The sequence below is a fragment of the Aulonocara sp. 'chitande type north' Nkhata Bay genome, linkage group LG13 (genome assembly GCF_057382095.1).
Source record: "Aulonocara sp. 'chitande type north' Nkhata Bay isolate Kocher_YH1m ecotype deep benthic linkage group LG13, A_spYH_male_GT1.1, whole genome shotgun sequence".
Classification (NCBI taxonomy): domain Eukaryota; kingdom Metazoa; phylum Chordata; class Actinopteri; order Cichliformes; family Cichlidae; genus Aulonocara; species Aulonocara sp. 'chitande type north' Nkhata Bay.
In genome coordinates, this window is record NC_141356.1 from 29,199,900 (window position 1) to 29,214,661 (window position 14,762).

Here is a 14,762-nt window from a genome sequence, read left to right on the forward strand (position 1 = left end):
TTAGCAGCCCGAACTGTCTGTCAACATCATAGATGCATTAGAGGCTCAAAGATGTCTGCTTAGAGCTCTCAATCAGGCTTTGAATTGTCTGATCATGTGAAGGGTCTGAGCACTCTCATAATCTCCTGATGCAAATGTAGCTGCAAAAACAGCTAGGTTTCTAGTCTGTAGCTCGCCGATATGTGTGTGTGGAGCATGGTTTCCTCTTTAGTTTTCAAAGTCATTACAAATGTTGTTTCAATAATCAGCCAGCCCTGTGGTCTGCCGGACCCCTAAAACAGAGGCAAATGCTTGCGAATGCGTATTTTTAATTTGTGCTTATGATAATGAAGAAGGTGATGCTGTTGTTTGCCGTTACAGTGAGAGAATGCATTATACAGTTTATTCATTTAATGAGGCCTATCTATTTAGCAAGTCCTACTTGTTTCCAAGGTGAGAGATCAATCATTAGTGAGAAACACAGCCACTATTTAACAAGTCAGCACAATGTCCATTAGTGCTGGAGGCACTGCTTTGACAAAGAGTTCAAGGCAAAAGCATCATTTTTTCTTTTTAGAACTAGCTAAATGCATGTTTGGCTAGTTCCTAGAAATTCTGGTATTTTTTTAATGTAACTGAATAGATTAAAGTCTTTAAAAAAAGCCTAATAACTACAATAAATGCCTGTGCAGGTTTTTGAATCAATGCTATGTGTTTTCAAATGAAAACAATTTCTTCAGAACTGCTGGAACAATGAGCTCTTTGAAACACATGAGCATGCATCTGTTTGAAGAATCAGCTGCTTCATGTGCAGGCAAAGAAATCACTATTCACTGGGATTTGATCAATGTCTTGCAGATAGTTTCAGCCAACAGGTCATCGTGGTTTTTCCTGGTTTTTCTTGCTTCCAGTAGCAATCCCGACAGAGGTTAGTTGTAGGACATGATAAATGCCCGTATAAGTGAAGAAGGGGTAAGTGGAGGTTAGAATGAGCGGTGTGTGTTTCCTGCTCACACGGTGTTGTACCTTTCCATTCAGAAGGGCGTGTGATTTACTACATCGCTGAAGGGGAGCATCTGTTTTTTTGTCTAACGCAGAGTTTAACAGTGTTCATTACAAGGGCATAAATCGTACCTCTGGGTTTGGAAACGTCAGCATAAATGTGTGTGTGTGTGTGTGTGTGTGTGTGTGTGTGTGTGTGTGTGGTTTTATTTGTTTTTTTAATATCGTCAAAACGATGTGAATAATCATTTTCTTTAGCCATAAAATACACACACCCCTGATTATTACAGGTGATATTGTTCATTTGTGAAATACTGCCAAGAAATTACGTTTTCAAACTAAAAGCATGAGTAGCAAAATATATAAATGTAATCAAAAGCTAAAGATATCACACACTAAATAAAGACATTTTTATAGCTGTTTCTTTTTAGTTGATCTTCTGCTGTTTTTTTTTTTTTAAGTAGTTGTTGTATTTGTAATAGTGTCGGTTTCTAACTAGAAATGATTCCATTTTAGCTAATGGCCAGTGGAATCCTTGGGGTCCGTGGAGTGGCTGCTCAAAGTCTTGCGACGGTGGATGGCAGAGGCGTGCTCGGGTGTGTCAGGGGGCAGCGGTGACTGGGCAACAGTGTGATGGGAGCGGAGAAGAAGTCAGAAAGTGCAGTGACCAGCGGTGTCCAGGTGAGTCAGAGCATAATAAGACTTAAGTCTGAGTGGCCACAGAGAAGCTGAATGAAAGTGAGGAGATAATTATCTCTGTGCACTGACTGACATGTCTTGTTATAAGAGATCAGTTAAAACTGAGTCTGAAGAGGGGGTGCAGATTAGCAGAGGTGGATGACTGAAATAAATGAAGAAATTGAAATCATGGTGACGGACATACCGAGAAATTGAAGTATCATCAAAGCTTAAAGTACGGTTTTCAAAATAATCTCCTTTGAAGTAGAGTCTTAAACATGAAGTCACGTAATACTTCTATTCTCTGAAGTAAAGGAAGCAGTGTTCCACAAAAACGTTAAAAACGTTTTTTCCATTATTATAATTAAGAAGTACCTTCCCTCATAAAGACTGAGGCATGTGAAGAGGGTAAATTTTATTATAATCCATGAATGCATTCTCAGACTCTCTGAAACTATACAGCTTTGATCTCCTATATTTCCATACCTCTTAATATGCAGCATGAAGAAATTGTTGCATCATATTGGAAAGACTAAAAAGCTTTTAGCATTGATGTAGTAATGTTTGTATCACTTTGCACTCCAGCACCTTATGAAATTTGTCCTGAGGACTATGCAGTGTCAATGGTGTGGAGACGAACCCCTTCAGGAGAACTCGCCTTCAATAGATGTCCCCCTAATGCCACAGGTGAGGACAGAAGCTACATCATATATTTGTGTATTTTCTTTTTTTAAAATATGAGACTTAGTTGTGTTGCTTTATAGCAACAATGTTCCTGGTTTGAACCGCTTGTGGAGTTTGCACGGTCTCCTTTGGCTCTGACTTCTACTCACAGTCCAAAGACATGCATGTTAGGTGAGCTGGTGTTTCTAAATTGGCTGTAGGTGTGAATGAGAGAGTGTGTGGTTGTCTGACTTTGCATTGGCCTGTTCAGGGCATGCTTCTCGCTCAAAGTTAGCCAAGTAAGGCTCCCCTGGATAAGTGGTTAAGAAAATGGATGGATGTAGTAAATGGTGAAAATAAAAGCCGAGTTGCCTCAGGTCTTCTTTCAGTTTGACACTGAACATTTCATTGTTGGCAGCAGTTCCAACACTAGTAAACAAGCTTTAATCTGTGATGTTAGATCTCCTTTTTGATTTCACAGGGAAAATATTGTGGGATTTATAGAATTTAGGTTCATTTTGCCACCCACCTCGGCATGGTCAGGAAGTCAAACGCACGGCAAACTCGGGTTGCCTGGAGCAATGTGCATTGATTTGACTTGCAAACAAGTGGCAGTGCAAATTCAAGCAAGCGAACTAATGAAAAAATAATTATTAAACTGTAAGCACTACTGGCAAATGAATGGAACTTGTCTGCAGAGACACAACCCTTGATTTACTTATTTTTTCCACTCAAATTTTCTGGAAATTTAAGATAGCAATCCTGCATGACAAAAAGGTGCAAAAAGACAGACGAAATTACAAATTTTATATTGTACAAATAAGCATTTTACTAAAAAAAAAAAAAAGAATACACTGCAATAAAGCTTCTGCTGTAATCACTTTGAATGACATTTTGTAATTAGATTTTCATTTTATTATCACTAGTTTAATTGTCCTTATAGAATGAAGCTTTATTGGTAAGTGTACTCATCTTGTTAAAATCCTATTACTTATCCTCATTCCTCCAAGGGAAAAAAACATATTGGATTCCATCCAATTTAAAATAACAAGACAAGACTTTTCATACATGTATCAGCGCAATTTTGCCACTTCATAAGGTGCAATGCTTGCTGGCCCTAAATGTCGAAGTTCGCCTGCACACTCTCCGGATAGTTGATAAAAGCTCTTCTTTCCATTTCCACATGCGGTGATGTAATTTATGACTGCACCGTCAATACACTGCCTGTGCACTGGATGGGGAAAAAAACGTGATTCTGAGGGCATTGTTAAAGAAAAGCACACTGATGTCTGTTTTCAGACAATAAGCAGAGGCTTTAATGCGTGCATGGAGAGGAGAGCAATTGAAGTTCTGTAACAGACTGAGACTAACTCTGAGCTATTGAAAAGAAGAAAAAGGAGGGGGAAGCTGGGAGAGGATAAAAAAGGGATGCGGCCTCTGATAAATCTGCTGTGATACAGGTTACCTTTGCTCTTGCTGAAGGTCAGTTTGCTAACAGCAGACAGACATCGGCGCAGTGGAGGGCTGTCGTGTGTAGAAAGTTTAGGGTTGCCAACCGTCCCTTAAAATACGGAATCGTCCCGTATTTCGAAACAAAAGTACACGTCCCGTATTGAGCTAATAAGGGACGCACTTTGTCCCGTAATACAGTGAGAATCAAAAGTAGTCTATAACTTTTAATGGAATTAACGCTTTGTTTGAAAACATAATTCCCAGCCCCTCTCCTGCTTTGTGACCAATAAGCTGACAGCACACTTACGAGTATGACAATTCAGATTACCGCTCATCTCATTGGTCAAGGAAAGGTCGCTTACGGAGAAAATACCGGAAGACAACAGATGACCACAACAAGAAGCATGGCCAACAGGGAAACAAACGCCGACACTGCGGTGCAAGTCTCGGACGACAGTAAACCTAAAGCTGGGCAGACACTGTGCGATTTTTTTCAGTCACGTTATTCAGCTCCTGCTCAAACTGCACGATTGACTCGCAGGGGTTAGAAGTTGGTAGGTCACGATGCAGGTCTCACACTATACCGCCCGATGCTCTGATGCGACCTGAGTGCTCACACTGTGCCTCCATAACACGAAGGTTATAACAGAAAATCTGTCGCGCTCTCTCTCTGTCTTTCACTCACACAGACACGCACACCACCACCATCAACTTTGCTAAATTGCTAATGAAAAACATTGATCGGGCAGCTGTGACTGAGCAGCAATGTAAATCCAACTATTTTCACGGTTGTGTGCCTCCATTGCTTGTGTCCAGATCACACGCTGCACAGCCGTGCTGCTCCATCTTTTACACCAACGTTTACGTGTTTGTGCACGAGCAGTGTGAGCGCCTGTGGTGACACCCTCACGAGCGATTGATGATCGGGAGCTGGTCGTGAGGTGTTAATCACTTCTCGTTACCCCACGTATACTACACGATGCACGATGAAGGCCAAAATCGGTCCGATCACTCAAAAATCGGCTCAAAATGGGCCTAAAACCGCACAGTGTAAGCCCAGCGTTAGAGCAGCAATGTTTGTTCAGAGAAAGGGAAAAATGGGAAAAGGAAAACACCTGGCTGGAAAAAGTTAATATGGGCATGTGCAGTGAATATCAGCGCTATGTGGCCAGAAGTGTGATAATATAATTTATTTTGTGTAATAAACAACTGCAAGGATAGATGATTACAACAAATTGATGACTAATACATAAAAGTAATACATAGATGAATAATGATGATGAGTTATGATGCGTAATCATGGGAACAAGCGGGTTTACAAACAGGAGCAGCTGATTAGCATTAAGCCAATTGTACTAAATGCACTAAATGTGCACTGTTACAAGAATGTTTTTCTTTCTATTGTTTTCTATTATTTTAAGTTAAGCAGGACAGAGTTCTTTTAAAGAAAGATTTACTTATATTCTCAAAAGTTAAGCATGACAGGCTTCTGTTTAAGAAGGAGACCTGTTTTACTGTGTTAATGTTGTCATTTTGAGCTAAAAATAAATGGCTAAATGATCATTTGTTTCACATGTGTTCATATCACAAAGAATACACATCTACTTAAATCAAATTCAAGTCAAATGGTTAAAAAAATAATTTCACACACAAAAAAAGAGCTAGAAAATTCACCACACTGGGAAGGGTGAAGACAACTGGGTCGCCCGGCCCTGGCCACGAGGTGTCCCTTATTTATTTTTCAGGGAGTTGGCAACCCTAAGAAAGTTGCATGTGGGTTTGACACAGTAAGCTGTTGCAAAATGCAAAACAGTCTGGCGTTCCTAAAATTACATTTCGTCCCCGACCATAAAATGGCTAACTTGCAAACTAGATGTAGTAGCAAACACACTGTCATTCACAGATGGCTCACCTGCGGCAAAGTTACGCAGAGTAAGATTTAGTAGCATGACATTAGCTTTCCGGCTTGACATTAGTTTTATGGCTAATAACTGTTTGGCACCACTAAGCTATTTCCAGCTTGCGGTGAGGGATTGTGTGTATGTGTGTGTGTGTGTTTATTTGTGTGATGTTGGAAATGCGACACCTTTCTGACCTTTACTAAGAATTTCATTTACACCAAGCGTTGTCTTTATGTGCTAAGTTCGGGTCAGACAAGGCGAGGCTCTTTATTCTGCTTTAATGAGCTTTCTTATATTCGCGTGAGCTGCGACACAGAAGATTAATTCAGACCACGTGTTATTTTCTTACATGCAGCTAATTTGGATGCAGTTTCAGATGTGAGCACACTGTCGATGCTGCCTGTACTAGGTCAGCACTCTGGGCTGAGTTCTTTGTAACTGCCAGTGTTGGTGGACTTCAAGTTCAAGTCTTCAAGTTCAAGATGTGCTATTGGTACCGTATGTGCAGTACATCTTGAACCCAAAGTGATGTTATCAGGGATGCTATTTCACTTTGCCAAAGAACTGGGTTATACTATAACAGTCTCATAATAAAAAGGTAAAAATCCAGCTAGCAGACATATTTCATGTTTAAGTATAGTGCATCCTCCCTGTCAAAGCTGGCACAGAGGACTGGGAAAAAGATGGTGATAGACAATAGGTCAGGGCAGGTCAAGTTTATCTCTAAAGCCATTAATCACAGTTCTAGAGTCAGCAGGTTTCGGGGAGCATACATTAAGAAACCATAAATGAAAACAACTCTTCAAAACCTTTGCCCTGGAATTAGATCAAGGTCAGACTCAAACCTTTAGTGAATTTCCTCACTGATAGTCTCATCCTTCCTGGACAGCCTGATACGAAATGGCAGAGGTAAACAAAGATGAAATATTGATCAGAGAAGGTAACTGAAATGTCTGAAGTGGGCAACACGAATGCAGTGTGACGGCACGGGTGAAACATCCGAATGTGTTAGGGGGCTTCAGCACCTACTCACCCATAGCGCCTGTCGTCATCAAGGTCATCACAGAAAGAGCGCTGGGTGCAGGGGCGTCCGCACCGACTTGGTCATCGGCGATGACAACTGCCACCGGAGGCAAGAATGGGGGGAAAAGCGAGACACGTATGGCACATGAATTTGTTCGCAGTGTAGCAGCCAAGCAAAAAATGTCCCCAAACTGGTAAACATGCGAGCTACATTTACATCTACTTTTAGATGCAGAGTGTGCTGAAGCACAATGAAAACTGTAAGATTTTGAGCTTCCATTGCCCATTTATCATAGTCTGGTCCTTCATTAAATAAAGGTGTATGGTTTAATTTGTTTCAGAACAAAAGCAATTTAACAATTAGGTACAACAACAAGGTATTGTTAATGACACAAGATCAGCTACAGCATTAAAGCCATCTGCCAAATCTTGTATAGGTCCACCTCGTGCTAGAAAAACAGCTCTGACCCAGTGACGTTTGCACACAGAACCCTGGAAGCATCATTTAGTGCACGTGATACCGGCAGTAGATCTTTTGAGTACCATGGGTTACTTATTAGGCTTGTTTAGGCTTGTTCCCAAGCATATTCAGAGCGAGTGGGAGGCCGGGCCAGTGCCTTGGGCTCTTTGTTGTGAGCAGATTTTGCAGTACAGCGTTGAGCATTGTCCTGCCGAGGAAGGCAGCTGATGCCGGGGAGTGCCGTTGCCACGGGGGTGTGTGCTTGGCCTGAAACAACGTTTAGATAGGTTGTAGCGTCAAAGGAACACCCACATGAATGCCAGGACCCTAAGTTTCCAAGCAAAACATTGCATTTGTATGAATGGATCGGCGTTATTTGCTAAACCTGCCAGTGGCTGCTCGGTGCAATAAATCCTTTGAGTTTGATTTATATGCCGTTTCTATTCCCGCTAAGACCTGAAGGTACTAGTTACTTTGGCGGAAGATGTTTTGCATTCAAAAGTTCATGTACTGTTATTTATGTGCCCGTGTAATGAGAGCCCCAAATCTCAATTATCAATTAAAGTTCAAGTCATCCAACTGAAAGTGGGAGCAATTAAAGCAGCAACACCACAGGCTATTAAACAAACTCTTCACAGGTTAATGCAGAGAAAATTATCTAGCCGTCTCCAGCAAATAAATTAGACACCCTTCACTGGGGAAGGTATTCATTTTTTTATTTGTTAGTTCTACCTTTTCATAATATTAATGGCAGCCATTTCAATCCAAGACGTTTTACTTGTCATATATTCCAGAAACATTTTTTTTAAAGAATGTAAGGGATTTTTTTGTTCTTTTTCACCACCGGATGGTAACCACAGAAATGTTGTTCAAAGCCTCTTTTTAACATTGTCTCGTTTCCAACTCCTCAGCTGGTAAACACTGTTTTAGTATTCCGTCTCGGTGAGGATCACTTGAATAAAAATTCTCTTTTAATGGCACCCAAGTCGAGAGCGCTGTCAAACCAGACAGCGACAGGTCAGCGCCTCAGTGGAGTGCAGCCTTGGTTTTGATTAAGCACATCTCCACTGACCTATATTTCATACTCAACTTACTCCACGTACATCACTGATGATGCAAGGACAGATGACAGATTGGGGCAGAATTACAGCGAAGGCCTCGAGTTTGTGTCTCTAACCCTATTTGATCCCACTAGCAACCGTCTCAAAGCCAAGGCAGATTGATATCTAATTATATATCTGTACAATATAAACTTCATTTAAAAATAGATCAGTTTGGGAGAAATTCAGTTCACAAAACTGGCAAAAGAAAGACTTACAAATGAATCAGTGTCTATCTCTCAACACTGACCATTCATTAAGCTTCTTTTACTCTTGTTTTGCTGTTTGCATACGGTGGCTTCAGGAGTGCATCTTTCCTGAGCAAGTAAGGTGTGCTTATGGACATATTTATATAAAGTGCAAGTCTGCTATTAGGTTTTATTTTTGCACACTTATAAACCACAATCGAGAGCTCCCCCTTTTCAAACTTAAAATTAGGTTATTTAAATAAAAGATGAGCTCCAGTGCAGGGATTTTACATTAAAATGATTTTGGCCTTGGGCAACATCATACAGTATATTAATAATATAAACACAGGCTACCGGTGACCAAAACATTACCTCTCTTGCTGTTTAACTCCTGCTTCGTGTCTATACGTGGACAAAATTCACATCACTGAGCAACCTCAATGCTTATCAATTTCAAGCAGTTCTTGAATTTGACCTCTTCTTATTGCTCTGTGCCTTTTTGGCAATTCCCACTCAAAGAACCCAACCTTTCTCAGCTTACAGTGACCTTTTGGAATGTCAGAGCCAAAACACTGAAGTGAATGCCTAATTTCTAGGTCTCAAACCATCATAAAACAGACTTTTTACTATCTTTTTGATAAAAATTCAGAGCGAGCATTCTTTTGATTGCTGGCATCCTTAACAGTAGATAGAGTGGTAGAGATTGTGAAGCAAAACTCTAAACCACCCAGGTGAAACCCGCTTTGAGGGACACAGAGGCTCAGCCCAGTGTAAAGCACTGGGCCTCTCCTGCTGCCCCCTGGGTTGTCTCATGGTGATGCATGGTTGCTCCCGGCACACAGCGAGCGTGCACTCTCGGCTTCAGTGGATATCACCAAGTAGTAGCTGTGGAGAAGGTGGGCGTGTGTGTGTGTGTGTGTGGGGGGGGTGTTTGTGATTTCTCTTTGTCTGTGTGTGTTAGTGTGCGAAAGTCAGAGAGAGAGCACGGAGGAGAACAAGAGATAGTGAAGGTTTTATGTGAAGCCCGGATGCCAGGGGAAATGTTTTGTGCTGTGGGAGTTTTCCTCAGGATGTCAAGCACCTGTTTTGGAGCGGTGGGGTGATGTGTGAAGTGCACTCCACCAGGTCGACAGCTGGGAAGGTGTGATGTTGGACCCCTATGTAGGCCGTGTGGGTGGATATTGGGTAGTTCTGCTATTTCAGGATTACTGTTTAAATGCCTGACAGCTATCACAGCTGAGTTGCTGCATGTTTGAATAAGCAACTGCAAGTTGTATTAGCCGGGCACGCAGAGCATATATTAAAAGGCACGGGACTGTGTCGTTTGGCATAATATTAAACCATTTCTGTTCAAATACTGTAATACTTTCCTTCCATAAACCTTTCTTTATTGCCTTCTCTAACGAGCAGGTTACATCAAATTTTGATGGTGAATGACGGACAAAGAGGAAAAGATAAGACTCTCATTAAAAGTATTAATATTATTCTCTTTCCTTTTCGTCTCTCTCCCCTCCTCTCATATCCAACTAATCCCACTCTACCCCTTCAATCTGCCTTTCTTTGCCCCACCGTTGGTCTTAACTCCACCTACCCCCCCACCTCTTCTGCGCCTGCTCATCTTCTCATCCCTCCCTCGCCAATCCTCCTCTCCAAATCTGTCGCTGTCTCCTTCCTCCTCTACAGGCACCACTAGTCGACGCTGCTCTTTGGATCACCGCGGTATGGCCTTCTGGGAGCAGCCCAGCTATGCTCGATGCATAACAAATGAATTCAGATACTTGCAGCAATCAGTAGGTGCAAAGTCAGCTCCCTCTCACAGCCTCTGTTTCCAATGCACCATAAATTACCTCCCCAGTGTCCCCCTCCCAATTCTCATCACAATGTAGCCAAAAAGATTAACCACTTCCAATAGAGGAGCAAATTTAAGCACACATTTTTTTCCTTTTTTTCCCTCCCTGATGTCCTTCAGCTGCTGAATTTAGAGTTCCAGGCATGTTCTCGTCTGTGTTTCTAAATAAATTACAATATTGATGATATCGCGGTTACAATATATGTTGCTCCTCGGTTACTCGTCACTTGCACTTTGCTATGTTTTGGTAAATAGGATCCACTGCAACAACTTGCAATATTTTGTTCATTTAAAATAAGACTTGCAGCATGAAGAAAAAAGTAAATAAGTAAATAAATAAATAACAGTTAGGGAAACTCAGTGAAACGGTATTTTCAGTTTAATAGAATCATATCTTTCCCTCAAGAGAACCTTTTGTGAATTCTCTCTTTTTTTCTTTCTTTTGTCGTCTGATGAGACTTTTTAATCACACAAAAAGCAGTTTTCATTGAAGCCCGAGTGCATTTTATTGCACCATTTCGAGTACTTTTGCTTTAGTAGGTTTGCCTTCAGCCTGAAAACACAGAAGCGCTTCCACTAGAATAGGTAATTTTGGTAACCCTCCATCACTGTTAAAAATAAAATAATTCAGAAGAGCTGAGATAGCACATATAGCGCTGCACCTGTGAACGTGTATTTATGGACGTAAACCCTGTGCAATGATGTGAGATGTCATTTCACTCTGCAATTTCTGCCTAAATGTGTGTCTTCTGCTCCAGTTAACTCTTTTATTCGTATTGGCTCATTTCAAAACATCCGCGAGGCAGAATACATTTCAGGCCTGGCGTAGATATAAGTGTCACATAAAGGGCCTTAGAGAGTAGAGTCTTTCTTCCTGATTTTTTGCACCCCATTTAATCTAAATGTGTAGCTTAGCGTGTATCTTGCGAACTCAACAGAGGACACCGATGCCCCAAGTTCTGTCCTCTCCTGTTTTTGGAGGTTCAGGGGCACCTTGCCAAGGGCCAGAGGATGCTGGCGGGGGATGGGATGTCCCAGGTCACAAAAAACCTGCTGGATCTCACCCAGAGGAGGAACTTCTATGCTGGTGACCTCCTGTCTTCAGTAGAGATCCTTCGCAATGTGACAGAGACCTTCAAGAGAGCCAGCTATGAGCCGTCATCCGATGACGTGCAAGTAAGTGGACGCTGGCTTCATTTGAACATGTGGACATGAATCTTTGTGAAGTATGCAAGGATGCCATGCCGTTACTTAGGTAACATAAATGTTTTATCATTTTGGGTACCAGAGCTATAATGTGTAATGTGAGAAAAATGAATTCTATTGTGTGTGAAATAGCACAAACACCCAGGGCTCTATTGTATCAGGAGATCTACTCCACATCCTAAGCTGTTTCATCTCATCATGTTGGGCTTGACTGCAGTCTTGATCCTCTTTATGTCAATAGGATGATGGAGATTATAGCAAAAGCCCCACCTCCATCACCAATAAGACAATTTATGCTCCCAGGGCTGTGCCAATTTCAAAGCCACCCTTCACAGGCCTCTTTATTCTGTCCAGCATGCATACATGTTAGGTTTTTTTATATATATATGTGGTTGTTTTGCTGCGTGTGCATGTGTGAATGGTTGTGCTATATATGTGTGCAATTTTTTTTTGCTAATTGAGAATAAAATAATTGTTATTATGTGATGCCAAAAGCATACTGTAACAGCATACTACTGTAGTTTATTCGTGAGGTTTCAGGTTTTGTCTGTGTTTGTTACTTCTGGATAAAGTCATGAGTAACAGCTCCAGGAAATTAGAAAAATGCGAGACTTGTCCATCAGCTCTTTGCTGTATAGAAATAGTAATAATTTCTCCTTTATTAGCAGGAAAGTTCAGTTATTTAAATACCAGCCACACAGTTCTCTGCTTACTGATAAGCTCGGTCAGATATTAAATCTGAAATATAGCCGTAGTGTTTGGCATTGTGCTGTTTTCTAGGTTTCAGGTAACTCAAAGCACATAAAGAAAGGCAAAAACAAACAAGCTGTCCTACTTAGGTGATTACAAAACTCTGATCTAATTCAATTAAAAAAAAGAAAAATTCAACTCAATTAATCATGCACCTCTGAAGTGTGGTGATATTTGGACTACAAACTGTCAGAGATGCTCTTTTCTTTAGTTTTCTGTTGGTTTAGTCCACTTTTATCAACAGTTTCCTCTTGATGTAAGGCGCATGGTCCTTTTAATATTCTGCAAAACCCCAAATGTTTTGTCCATGGATGGATACAAAGATGCCATTCATCCGTTTTCCTACCGTAGAAAACCTATGAAATGAGGAAAATGTCCTGTCTCTGGTTATTAGGAGCGTGTGTGGGCAGACAGGAGAGCAGTCAGCCAGCCCAACCCCTCCGTGTGTCTCTGCGCTAATGCAGTGTTAAAGTGGGCACATTACCACCAGAGGGAGCATAAGCATTCAAGTAGAAAACAAGATAGCCTGTGTCAAGAGAGAGAGCCACTCCCTCAGGCATATTGTAGACCAAACGAAATAACAAGGCTAAAGATCAGACAGGGGTCCTATTACGACTGCAGGCATGCACCCCAAGCAGTCCCGCTCTCCACTGCTGAAGAAGACAATCCACACAGCTGCTCAAACATTCCCTTTCATCTTTTTTTTTTCTGATTGCAGCTTGTGCTTTTCTCCTGTAGCATTAAGTGTTTGCTGCAAGCTGCAGGAGGTCCAAGGTGTGTTGCTGTCAGAGCTCAAGCACAAATTCCATCATTTCTCCTATCGTTTACCATCACGGTTTCAGTGGCAGATTTCCTGGTGCTATTGAGCCCTGCGGGAGAAAATCATTATGCCCCTACAGAAATCTCTTATTTTTCGCTATCGTAAATGTTAGTATATTATCCATAACAGTAGGTTTTTGGAGTGCATGGTGTTTATGTCATGATTTGAGAAAAGCGTCTAGCTGCAGTGCCTGTTATGCTGGTGTGTGGGAGTGTTATGCATTTTCCCTTTCATCATCTCCACAGAACTTCTTTCAAATCATCAGCAACCTCCTGGAGGAGGAAAATAAGGAGAAATGGGAAGACGCGCAAAAGGTAAGCATGTGGCAGTACACCTAGTAAATAATTCAGGTTGCTGCATGAACACTGTTTGCCTCAAACTTCGACTCAAAGCTTGTTTGCAGTTTCTCCATCTGAATAGCACAGATTAAGGCAAGTCAGGTGGATTTAGGATTATGTTACACTTACACATATGGTAGTGAGGTAATTTAGCAGGTGTGACATCTGGCCTCATTTAGAAAAAAACTAGTTCCTCCGAGCTCCACTTGGTGGCAGCAGCACCGCCATAGACATTGTCCAACCATCAACACTGCAGGACTCATTCCTTCTGCATTGTTTCACCCAGCTGATGCCGATGAAAGCAACCAGTGTGATTAGGACCTTACTCAGGTCAGTTTTACCATTAAAAAATGAACATTTCAGCAGCAGTCTCCCCTCTTGATATTTATCATATAGTAAAGGTGGATGGTGAAAAATTGTTTCAATATCCTTTAGAAATTGAGAAGCAACATACTGCAACACAGCGGCAATGGTGTGTATGTCAAAATTTAAGTGCTGAAAAGTACTCATTCACAAGACTTGTTTATTCACAAAGATTGGATTCTAGCATCGTCCTGGTTTAGACACATCTCTCAGTTTGAGAGGTGGCAGGTCTTGTTTTCAAAACCGCCACTGGTGTCTGAGACAGCCTGAACCCTGAAATCACACACATCCAGACTCTGACAGAGATGCCATCTGTGATGACTGCGAGTCTGCAAAGGGCATCTGCTCTGTTGTCACCTTCACAGGTAAATTGGGTGTCACCTGCACTGACACATGAGTGAGGTGATGCCTTAAAATGACTTTTTTGTCTTACTTTCTCCACACCTGACTTCAGCTGATGCTATAAGGGGACACAGGCAGTTCAAATATTGCTCAGAGTGCCAGTCCTGGCTGTCTACACAAGGAGTAATTAGGTGTTTACTTACTGGAGCTTTAATTTGGCAGGGCCCCTAAAGGGATGATGTCGGTGAGAGAAGCTCACAAACTAGCAATTTCATCAGCGAGTATGCGTAAGAGATAAGGACAGACAGATCCGAGGAAGTATAGATAAATAAATATAATAAATATATTGTCTCCATGATTTAACACCCAGAAGAAATGTGCGACACTGTTAAATATTCCCGCAGTTATTAATGTGCATGTCTGAGATGTGCTGCTTTAGTTACATCATTATAAAAAGTGAACATGGCCAAGCTGCATCGCCTTACACAGTTTTTCTCACTTGTTGGGTTTCTTGCATTAATGAGTGTTCTCGGCTCAGCTTCCACAGCACCCACACACCAAAAACACGTACATGAAACACCTCACTATTGGGCTTAACTGGCTGTAAAGTTGGCTTTTTGCACTGATCACTATATATTCACCTCCTGC

General features: G+C 41.5%; 1 protein-coding gene across 7 annotated transcripts in view; it reads left to right on the forward strand.

The window, feature by feature from the left end:
* adgrb3 (adhesion G protein-coupled receptor B3) overlaps positions 1-14,762 on the forward strand; it is a 122,071-nt gene that overhangs the window by 61,356 nt on the left and 45,953 nt on the right. For 6 of the 7 annotated variants that reach the window (XM_086259762.1, XM_086259765.1, XM_086259759.1 and 3 more), the window contains 5 exons: positions 1,498-1,662; positions 2,245-2,346; positions 10,130-10,236; positions 11,277-11,471; positions 13,317-13,385. In XM_086259762.1, coding sequence (XP_086115888.1) covers positions 1,498-1,662; positions 2,245-2,346; positions 10,130-10,236; positions 11,277-11,471; positions 13,317-13,385 — 638 coding nt within the window. The remainder of the gene's footprint in view (positions 1-1,497; positions 1,663-2,244; positions 2,347-10,129; positions 10,237-11,276; positions 11,472-13,316; positions 13,386-14,762) is intronic. The other variant, XM_086259760.1, reaches the window with a different exon arrangement.